Consider the following 12,276-nt stretch of genomic DNA (forward strand, 5'->3'; position numbering starts at 1 on the left):
AAGAGATCCAATCAGAATTACTCTTTTTGAGGGACTAGTTGGGAAGGGATCCAATCAGAACGATCCTCATTGTTAAGTTAGGTTGAACCACCCGGAAGCACACCATATTAGGGGCCAGCATGGACGAACAGAAAGCACAACAAGGCAACGCACGGAGTTACACAGCAGAGAGAGAGAGAAAGGGAGACAGCTTCAGCCAGGATGGTTAGCCTAAATGCTAGCGTGCTTCATTAGACCTAGTTTGGCTATTAAGTTATTATTTGCCCATGTTCACACTGACTTCAATCTTAGCTATTGTTGGGAAGACCCGTGTGGTGTCACAAAATGTTGCCACTACTTATATACAAAACATTAGAGCGTTAATTTGCGACGCTAAATGTTGCCAGGTTTGGCGAGAGAAACAAGCAATCCAAAAAACAAGTAATCAGGTCTATGAAAAGATTGGGGCCAAAAAAGCCTGCAACATGCGGCTTTATTATGACTTTGGTCATACTTGTTTTAAGTTAAGAGACTTGACATTTCTTTAAAAAAATTAAATGAATTGGATAACACAGTGATGTGTTTCAGATCCGCTAGTATAGGCTACTTTATCTATGTTCCTTCACAGGTCCTATTTATAACATGCCTTATATACCTCGTACTGTACCTGACCTGTCATTGGGACCCAAGCTGCTACATACTATATTATGTATCTATCTACAGTAGCTATTCCCGCACCCGCAGATCTTTTTCAAATGATAAAATGACTGATTTCTTGGTGATTAGTCTAATCAGTGGTGCTTGTGTATTTTACTGTATTTTCATCATACACAACACTTTGATACATTTATTTATTTATAACAGCTTTTTGCAGTTCAGTTTGATACATTTGGTGTAATTATTTGTATCAAAATACATGTTGAGGTATTTTTTGGGCCTACCAATGTTTTTTAATGAATACTATAGTGTGGTCAATCTCGATTACGCAAGCAAAGACATTTCAAGGTTTCACAATGACTTGTGACTGTGACAAGGATGAAACTGTGGCTGTGTGGAAACCGTGGCAGCGAGGGGCTCTACATAATAAGCGAAAACCTAGAGACCGTCACAGACGATGTTTCCATTTCCTGTCATTGACCTACACGCAGGCCCGAGGTCAGTGACAGCCGGAAATGGAAACATTGTCTCTGATTGTATACACATCCTCTGCTAGGCCTCCTGACGTGTGAATATGATACATAAGCTCCAACACACACATAAACACACAAAAACACACACACACACACACACACACACACACACACACACACACACACACACACACACACACACACACACACACACAGAATATGACTATTCATATAAACATTCCCAATCACCCAGAATTCAAGCATTTACTCTGCTTGAATTGATTCACAGTTTACTCTTCTAATGCACAATTCCCGCCTCTGAAAATATAAAAGCGACTGCTGACATTTCAAATGGAGAACTTTGACATTCCCATCCGTCATGCATGATGCAGAGATTACGTTTCCACATAGCAGTGATGAAATAAACCTCACTTATCCTGCAGCAGCAGTGTCCAAACTTGAACATAAAGAAAACACACTTAACAGCCAAATACACCGTAAGAATCCTCAGTGTTCACTTATCCATTTGTAACTCTCAGAGAGTGCACAGATGTATCGAAATGGACCCTTTGATTACAGTTGTACTCTCTAATATAAATGATTGTCACAAGAATTTCCAAACCCTTAATCTCTGGACCTGGTGATTCAGACACTTTACAGACTGTGTAAAGCTGTGACACACCCACAGTACGTTGACCTAGAACATGCAAAGTCACTGCTAAACGCTCACTTTTTCTTCACTGTTCACATACACCCAGTAGTGGTTCTCAACCTGTGGGTCGGGAGGGGGTCCCCACATGATTTTTTGGGGGGGAGGTCCCCAGATGACAGTGAAGTGACAATTTAAGGACTTTTAAGACCGTTTTAATACCTAAAAAAAGGAAAGAAAGAGATGAAAAAGACCATTGGCCAAATTGTCAAAGTATATATAAGAAAGTAATATAAATATTTGAAAATAGCAGATCTACAAGCTCACAACACCTTGTGTTGCGAGGCATTGTGAGCTTGTAGATCAGCTATTTTCACAATATTTATCTGTGGACCCGAGTCAAACTAAATTGAATGCCTCAACTCCTACAATTCCATGTGCTTGTCAGGGTGGGGGGTCCCTACTAGTTCAAATACGATTATTTTGGGGGGGTCACGGCCTGAAAAGGTTGAGAACCACTGACATACACAGTAGAATCCTGACCTTTTGGACGCAAAGGGATCCATTTGTACCCTCTCAGAGTTGTTCTAACTCACTCGCTCATGATTTTACTGTGTTATGCACGGCTACAACAAGAACAAAAAAAGGTGTTAACCACCATGCATCCTGCTGTTGTTTTCTCACACTCTCTCAAACTTTCTCATAACACTCTCTCAGACTTTTTCATGTAACTGCATAAAAGCCATTGATATTCTACACTGTGGGTTAAATAAAGGATTTTCACCAGAGAAAAATAAGTAGGTAACAAACTTAAACCCACTCGTTGTACTTCAAATCCATTTAATAAACTATAAACAATAAAATGTATAGCAAACATAGCTTATCTACAAGCTTCTACTATCTACTAGCTACATGCATCGTGGTCTTGTAGATCGACCATTTTCACCTAATGTTCACCTCATGTTCACCTATTTTCGCGGAATGTTGGCCTTTCTTTAGGCTGTGGGCCTTGGCTGTACCTACAATACCATTAACCATGAACACAGAGACATTTGTCGAGCGAAGACGTGGCCATCATAGATTACACTGCTGCTGTTCTTTTGCTTCTCCCCCCATGATGAATTGTTTGGGGGAATACAATAAACTACTGTCCTCTCAGAGTTGGGTGTCTTCTATATAGCAGCACTGACAATGATTATGCAACCAGATTAAAAGCTACCAGTGCCTTAGAAACCACACCTCGCTGGGGACTAGAGAAATCACATACGCACACGCACACGCACACGCACGCGCACGCACACGCGCGCACACACACACACACGCACGCACGCACGCACGCACGCGCGCGTGCGTGTGCACGCACGTGCTCACGCATAACCATGCGCAATCTCACACTCACTGCCACCCCGACCACACAGTGAGCGAGAAATTACACGAAAGTCACCCACTAAAATTCCAGCATTGAGAAACTACGCTCAAAAGGTTAGAACCAGTGAATGCTATTACATGGGGCCGATCAGAGGTGAACCAGAGTGCAGACTCAAATGAGGAGACTTTATTTGTCACAACACAAATACAGGTAACAGCAGGCTTTGACGTTTGCAGCTCAAGGAGCAAAAGAAAATAATTAGCTGCAAAGCATAGAAAACAAAATGAGCGCAAAAAGTCTGAGCAAGCAGCATGTTAACAAGAACCAGGGTCAGAGCAGATGGCATGAAACTGGCAGCGTAGAAGTGTAAGGGCAGTGGCAGGGCTTAGTATTCATAGGGGTCTTCATTCTAGAATAGGCTGCAGCTGGTGGGGCCGACTACCACACCTGTCTCCACTCACGCACATGCACACGCACACGCGCACACACACACACACACACACACACACACACACACACACACACACACACACACACACACACACACACACACACACACACACACACACACAATGTAGTCATAGCAGATGACAGTGCACAATCTGCACATGCATGCTTAGGTTTTTTTAGTAGTAGGCCTATTACATTCTTGCTAGAACCAGAGCCATGCTCAAAGATGTAGTGTACTGTATGTAGTACTTAAAGACCCCATCTCTGGTGCCACATGCAGAGCACTGAAGCCCACAATGCTTTACGCACACATCCTGAACCTTTTTTTTAGGGCAAAACAAAACAAATAACAGAATTTAAACCAGTATGTCTGGTCGAGTTAGACAGTGGACCTCCTCTTAAATAAATACATTTCTTAAAGAAAGAGATCAGAGAGAGCATGAAGCAGGTGACTAATATACTCCAAAACGATCTATGATGTGGAGAGTGTACATTGGGCGTTGTGGGATTGAGGTTTTGTTGGCATAATCGTAGCCGCCTCCCCAAAACAAACACTCTGTTATTACCGCACCCTTACCCACACACTTACGCTGTAATAGCTCTAATGGCGGCTTTTTTTTTTTATCATAGACCTTTATCCCATTGTTAGGCAGGTATAAAAAGGAGACTCCGCTCCGTTCGACTACTCATTCACTTCTCTTTCTTTGTCGTTTTTATACTGACATCTCAAGCCAACAGCCACCATGACCAGCCTAGAGACAGCCATGGCCATCCTCATGAAGACCTTCGATACGTACGCTTCCAGCGACGGAGACAAGGGCACCCTGAGCAAGGCCGAGGTGAAGAAACTGATGGAGAAGGAACTGCCCGGCTTGATGAAGGTAGGCCTACTGTAGATCATCGGTTCTCAAAGTGGGGTCCTTGGGGGGGGTTCCACTTTAACCTTTTATACTATACTTTGGCTATTCAAAAATAGCAGATATACAAGCTCATAGTGCGGGCTTGTATAAAATAGCCAAAGTATAGAATATGGTTAAAGTGGTTCCAATGATGAATGATTCCATGATACTGTAGGCAGGGATTCTTGTACTTCAAGCTTCCTCAACAGTGTAGATAGAAATGAAAAAATAAAATGAGATAGCAATGGTAAAAGTGTAATAGTAATAATAATAAAATGGGAATACAAATGAAATAGCAAAATAGCAATATCCCTGTGCAGTCTGTAATATATTATGTAAACAGTACTGAGAGACAGTAAAGAGGGTTTACAGTGAGGTGATCACGTGTCACATTGTGAGCCACACTCGAACCCGGGACGTGGCAGTTATAGGTGTGCGCTTGCAACTCTTTAGAGCATTGGTTCTCAAAGTGGAGTCCGGGGACACCCAGGGGTCCTTGGGGACGTTCCAGGGGGTCCCCGGCAAAAGTAGTTAATACAGCATAACAATAATTTTAACCACTTTATCCATTTATACGTTGGCTATTAAAAAATAGCAGATCTACAAGCTCACAGCGTGGCACGAAGCGAGCTTGTATATCTGCCATTTTTGAAAATCTTGATTGAACTATGAATAATTTTTTATTTGTTTAAGTCTTCTCTTCTGGGGGGTCCCTGGCACAGAACATTTTCAGATGGGGGTCCACTGCCAAATATATGTAAATTTGGGGGTCCTTGAGATGAAAAAGTTAGAGGCCTGTTTGACAGTGTTGCACATACACTATAATTATGACTGCTCTATTCTAAGAGCTTAAGTGGTTATGGTAAATTCTTCTGCACCTTTCTCTCATTCAGATTTCCACAGCTGTGTGAGGCTTGAATTATAACTGACACACACAAAAAAGTCTTGATTATTATGGAAAATAAGCATTCATCAGTCATCCTCTGCATGCTGTTGGACTTGAGAGTTTTTACCAATATACCACAACAACGCTCTTATGTGTGGATATGTTTTTGTTTCCCTTACACAGGCGTGTAAGAACCCAGGGGCAGTGGACGGACTCATGAAGTCCCTTGACCACAACGGGGACGCCATAGTGGACTTCCAGGAGTTTGTGGTCCTGGTGTCTGCTCTGTGCTGTGCATGCCACGACCGCGTCTGCAAGAAGTGATCGTTCTTCCCACTAAACACCCCATCAGAGCAGGGTCCTCTCTGCTTTGTCCCCGGACACCCTCTACTAGCTTTGTTCGCAATGTTGTCTATAGTTTAAAGTTAATCTCTAAAAAATAAAAAAAATAAAAAGCTGAAAATCTCCTGTTGTGTTCTTCAGACTTGACTGTGATTGGCTGGCCTGTGGGAAGTTTGGTTGAAAACATCTAAATGTAAATATATTTGTACACAGGGTATATTCACTACATTAAGGAGCATTATAGTACATCAGAACTATCTATCTATCTCTCTATCCATCCATCTGTCTGTCTGTCTGTCTGTCTATACACTTATTTGTCCCCCCCCAAAATAAATTAAAAAAAATAATGAAATCTCTCTCATTTCACCCATAAAACCGAGTTTCACACACTTTCAGTATATATGGTATATTCGTTGTTTTTTTCTCCTAAAATGCATATTTGGGGCATTTAGAAACACATAATGGCACGTACTGTATTTCATTACTGTACAGGAAGGAATGATGCAGAGTGCACTTTGCTTTGTTCTCACATAAATCAAGGTAAAGGTGCACAAAGTGATGGAAGAAGTACTCACATTTTTTACTTAAGTAACAGTATCCTATACCCTATTGTAGAAATATTGAAGTTTGGACATACTCCAGTAAAGTAAAAGTACCTCACAATTGTACTTAAGTACAGTATTAAAAGTGTACTTTCCACCACTCTGCACTGCACTTAAACCCAAACACAGTTGACCGGGGTCCCCCAGGGTCCAATACTACGCCCGCTAGTATTTCCCTCTAAACGGCAAATCTCGTCGCCAAAAGTAGCTGATCTACAAGTTCACAACGTGTCACAACACGTTGTGAGCCTTTGTAGATCTGCTATTTTCACCAAAATGTTTTCCCCAGAATAGGGATGCTAGGGTAAGTGGTTATATATGTTGAAAAGGTGCATGTTGTTCTGTGCTGACAGAAAATCTCACTCCTCTGGTGGAGATACAACAACTCAAACAAAGCCACCAACCTCTGTGTGCATGTGGTCAGGACTGTGTCTGCATCAGATGGAACATTTTCAGCCACATATACTGTGGCGCTGTCAGTGGTGTAAACAGTACATTTACTCAAGTACGGTATTTTCTTTTACTTTACTTGAGTATTTCCAATTTTCAATACTTTTACTTCTGCTCCACTACATCTCAAAGGCAAATATTGTATATTAGATATTGTACTCCACTACAATTATTTGAACTTTAGTTAACTTTAAGTATATTTTGATGCCAATACTTCTGTACTTTTACTCAAGTACATTTTTACTTTGACTTTGACTTCTAACAGAGTGTTTCTACATTGCAGTATTGATACTTTTACTTGAGTAAAACATGTGGGAACTTTTTCCACCACTGCCAACCTCTCTGTGTGCATGTGGTCAGAGCAGGGACTGTGTGCCACTGCATCAGATGGAACATTTTCAGCCACATACTGTGTGTGGCTCTGTAAAGCCTGATTTACTTAGTTGCGTCAGCTATTTACTGCATGCAACACCAGCATGCAACTAAGTATAAATCAGTAAGAGGTGCAGCATGTGTCACACATAAACTAACCTGGGTAGGTGTTTGAGATCACAACAAATTACAACAATAAAAAGAAACAAGTGACAAAACATCATGGCTTTGCTTTATGCAAAGCAGAGAGGAGAGATAACCTGTGTGTGATGAACACAAACCCCAGAATTCTGCTTTTAGAAAACAGCATTTCAGAGTGTGTCTGCCTTATTTGCTGTTTGGATGACAGCAAGCAAAGCGCACACATCATCGTTCATTTATAGATTTAACAATGTACAAACAATGGCAATTCAAACCTGTTCATAGGAAACATTTCACTGCAGCTAAGTATCTCGCCGAGCCGGCGAAAACTTCTGGGAACTCAGATTAAGTATCTGCTGATCATCTGGCCCAAGAGTTCATAACTTTAAGGCCTGACTGCACCAATGCAACAAAACAGTTTTAAGGCCAGTCCACACCGACGCAACTGGGCCATTGGGGTTGCAAGTAGTTGCATGTTGCAAGGAGTTGCATTGGTGTTGACTGGCCTTTAGTCTGAGTGGATCACATTTGGAATATGTGTGTTAAATACATTATTTGATCAAACTTATATTTCTTACAGACATAATGTTTGCTGAGATAATTCTATGATCACAGATTAGATCAAAGTGACTCCAATCCTGTTTTTTTTTTGTTTTGAACTACCCACACCCACAGTCTGTCTGGATCTAATCCACTCGGATACGGATTAAAAAATGATTGGACCCTTGGGCCTTTGCCTACTAAATCAGCTGCACCACCATGTCCACCCACCAGGGGGCACTGTCCAGGTGGCACACTTTCCAGAGCTGGGACACTTTGAATCTATACTGAATGTGTATGCTGCCCTCTAGTGGCATGCAGATGTCATCACCCTTTTTCCTCGAGGCAAAGGTCTATGTGAGCCAAATGAATGAAAATCACTTTGATGATGCTGTTGACTGTGCATTTTGAGGACTTCCCAGGAAAACAGCTTTCAGTCAAAGTCACATGGTTCTAGCTCCTCTCTGTCTTCTGGCTGTTGTGAAACGTGCCAGGCCTGTAATCGGCTTACAAGGTCATTAAGTACAGACTCTCCCCTCACATTCTTTTTCTCCTCTCTCTCTCTCTCTCTCTCTCTCTCTCTCTCTCTCTCTCTCTCTCTCTGTGTGTGTGTGTGTGTGTGTGTGTGTGTGTGTGTGTGTGTGTGTGTGTGTGTGTGTGTGTGTGTGTGTGTGTGTGTGTGTGTGTGTGTGTGTGTGTGTGTGTCTCTCTCTCTCTCTCTCTCTCTCTCTCTCTCTCTCTCTCTCTCTCTCTCTCTCTCTCTCTCTCTCTCTCTCTCTCTCTCTCTCTCTGGTGCATTAGAGAGGCTTATCTGGGGATTAGGCTTCCAGGGTGGGGGGGTGTGTGAGAGGCCGCACAGGTGGCGTGAGCGGTGAAGATGAAGAGGAAAGGAAAGGGGTACGATGGGGGGAGGGGGGGTATTGAATGTCACAGGTCTGTATGGGATAGCGAGGGACAGACGTAGCACACCATAAAAGTGTAACACTTTTGCATAATTTGTTGAGGAACCCGCACACACACGCACACGCACACACACACACACACACACACACACACACACACACACACACACACACACACACACACACACACACACACACACACACACACACACTGGGGCCATGCATGCATTGTTTTTGGGTACACACATGTGCTTAGACATCAGAGTGTTGTCCGGCTCCTGTGGCAGGCCATTGGCAAGACTGGGACAGGATCTACTCTCCACTTAACGAGGACAAGAGGAAATCCTGGCCATGTCTTTGCTCTGCTGGAATGCTGGGTCCTGTAATGCTCCTCCTGTAAGAAGCTACGGACAGACTTGTACAGACTGCTGTGCAACATTGCAACAGCAGGCCTACAGTATGTGGGAAGTGGGCTTGTGAAATGATGTCTTATGCAGAGTTTCAACATAATAGGTAGGTAGATAGATAGACAGGCAGACAGACAGACAGACAGACAGACAGACAGACAGACAGACAGACAGACACATTTATTGATTTGATTGTTTGATTATAGCCTACTTTATTAACAGTTGCAAATAGTCAGTGGTGGAACAAATGTTTGCATCTTTTACTTAAATAAAAGTATCAATACTGCAGTGTAGACATACTCTGTTATAAGTAAAAGTCCAGTAATCAAAATAAAAGTACAAAAGTATTGTGTATTGGCATCGAAATATACTTAAAGTACCAACACTAAAAGTACTCATTGTGCAGAATGTTCCATTTCATAAGTCGATCTGCTACAAAAATAGCAGATCTACAAGCTCACAATGCATCGAATCGTGACACATTGTGAGCTTGTAGATCAGCTATTTTCAAATGGCCGAAATATAAGGGGGCTGAAGTGGTTAATGTATGTTTTGTGATAATAATCTAAATCTGCAAAGCAACTAGTAACAAAGCTGTCAAATAATTGTAGTGCAGTGAAAGTACAATTTGCCTCTGAGAAGTAGTGGAGTGGAAGTAAAAGTATTGAAAATGGGAAATACTCCAGTAAAGTAAAAAAAATCCTCAAAAGTGTACTTAAGTACAGTACTGGAGTAAATGTACTTTTTTTTTTGCAATGATTGCTAAAAGGATAAGTTGTTTCCATTGTGGTCCTGCGACCACAGACAGACAGATGGAGGCAAAGCTCTTAAGTTTAAGATTCTGCGCTCTGGTGTTGAACCATCCCTGCAGCGTGGGAGGAGAATTGTGGCCAGGATTGTCATGGAAGGATTGTTTCTGTTCATTCTCCCTGGAGGATGAACCTTATTTATTGTGGTTCCCCCTTGGCTCTTCTAACTCCACCCTTTGGCCAAAATGTCCAATTTCACAGGGACCTAGTCGGTGGTTTGCCATGAAATGCTGAGCACATTCAACTTGAACACTATTTAGAGTGACTCAATGCCTTTCATATAGCATCACCATCCAGCCAAAATGTCAATATGCACACAAAATCTCTTTTAAAAGTGACACAGAGTAACAGTGGAGGATATCGATAGGATGGTGTTCTTGATTTTCGGTTTTCCTCAATGCCATTTAATTGAGCAGTCCAGTGAAGTGGAATAATAGTGGTCAATAACTATTCCATACCATATGGGCTCCACAATTCGTGCATGTGGACAAGTCTGGGTTTGACAATAATGTAATGGTTAAGACTAACTAAGAATGGTTCTCCCTCCCGGCTGAGCAAGAACACCAGTGCTGTAAAGTAACTAAGTACATTTACTCAAGTACTACTTAAATACAATTTTGAGTTACTTTTACTTCTACTCCACTACATCTCAGAGGCAAGTATTGTACTTTTATTCCACTAAAATGATTTGAAAACTTACTAGTTACTTTACAAATATGTCATTTTCAATTTAGGCGCTTAATCCAGAGTGATTTATAGTAAGCATACATTATTATATTATAAAACATATATTAACCACTTTAGCACTGTTTTATACAAGCTCACAACGCGCCTTGCCGCGATGCAATGCGTTGTGAGCTTGTAGATCTGCTATTTTCAAACATTTTAGTACTTTTACTTTTGGTTCTTTAAGTAGGCCTATATTTTGATGCCAATTCTTTGTGCTTTTACTCTTTGTGTTTTAAGTAACATTTTGAACACGGGCCTTTTACTTGTAACAGAGTATTTCTACATTTCTGCAGTATTGATACTTTTACTTAAGTAGAAAATGTGAGTACTTTTTCCACCACTGCTTAACACTGTGCGAGCCGAGGGTCGAACCCGTGACCTTCCGATTCACCGGACAGCCTCTACTCAGCTACAACCAGCCCACACAGACAGACATGACATTAGCCCTCTCCCTCTGCCTTGGTTTCCCGTATCTCAACTGTCCCAACAATAAGTGGAAAAAAGGGACAAAATTCCAGGCATTCGTTGTCGCCCAAGGTTGGACAATGAGGGCGAATACAAATGCCAGGTGGTAGCCTGGATAGTCTTGGATAAAGTACAAAAAGCGCCCTTTGGGCATTTGGCCCCTTATACTACCTTGTGTAAAAAGGTTGTTTTGCACACCTACTGGGACAGGTGCGTAGGAGCAGTGCATGAGACAGGGAAAAATGGAGCTTCCGTCATTCCGCACACTGTCTTCACTTACAGCAAAAAAAGTATTTTATTAGGTCTATGAAAACAAGCCCAAAAGAAGCTACAACATGTTGCGATGTGACGCATTGTGAGCTTGTATATCTGCTATTTTCAACAACAGCAAAGAAAATCTTGAGGGAAAAAAGAGCAAATCTTTGAGTATTTTTTAAGTAAGGGGGGGGGCAGTAATGCCACCAGGCGGCGGCAGCATCACTGTTCAGCCGCGGTTCTGGGGGCTTGGTTCAGAGTATGGGAGGCCATTGGCGACCCTTCATTGGCTGGCCTTTAGCCAATAGGGAGAAAGTGAGAAAGTGACGACTAGTTGCAACCTCTGTGTGTTTATTGACAGCTTTACCAACCTGTAACAAGCTGTAAAAAGCCCCTACCCTGTGCATGTGAGACTGTGTAAGTGAGCAGTATTTACTTTTTAGTCCCCAAGAACACTACACATGCTCAATTTGCTCATTCATTTCCCTTTTTCCGCAGACAGTTATGATAGTGACAGTGGTAAAAGGCACATCATGTAACATCTACAGTATGTGTTCTATTGTTAGCCAACAGATAATAGGCCCTTTTACTTCAGCTGTCACTGGTGCCGTGCGAGCGCACTGTTGAAGAACAGTAGCTACAGCCACGCAGGGCGTCGACTCTTGTTTTAGAAACATTTGCCAAGTGAGTCACCATTATCTGCATGACTGCCGTCAGTTGTGCACTACAAGTGTCATTAGAAAATCAAATTAAAGTTAGGCTCTGTTAGTTTATTGTCCTTTAAAACGTTTACCAATACCAGCCTGTTGTCTGTCTCTATCTCTCTGTCTGTGGAGGTAGTTGTGTATACATTCTTACAGGATGCAGGGAGATTATACGAGTCACCATGACATGACAGAC

General features: G+C 42.0%; 1 protein-coding gene and 1 long non-coding RNA gene across 2 annotated transcripts in view; one reads left to right on the top strand and one right to left on the bottom strand.

The window, feature by feature from the left end:
- Positions 1-12,276, bottom strand: part of LOC311035013 — a 115,264-nt gene that overhangs the window by 69,090 nt on the left and 33,898 nt on the right. The window lies entirely within an intron of this gene.
- On the top strand, positions 4,244-5,827 carry LOC311035011 (protein S100-P-like). Its single transcript, XM_084043068.1, has 2 exons — positions 4,244-4,458; positions 5,546-5,827. Exons 1-2 carry the CDS (start codon positions 4,321-4,323, stop codon positions 5,684-5,686), a joined length of 279 nt encoding a protein of 92 aa, XP_083899194.1. The 5' UTR covers positions 4,244-4,320; the 3' UTR covers positions 5,687-5,827.

Source organism: Gymnoscopelus microlampas (genome assembly GCF_963454915.1).
Source record: "Gymnoscopelus microlampas genome assembly, chromosome: 19".
In the NCBI taxonomy this organism is placed as follows: Eukaryota; Metazoa; Chordata; class Actinopteri; order Myctophiformes; family Myctophidae; genus Gymnoscopelus; species Gymnoscopelus microlampas.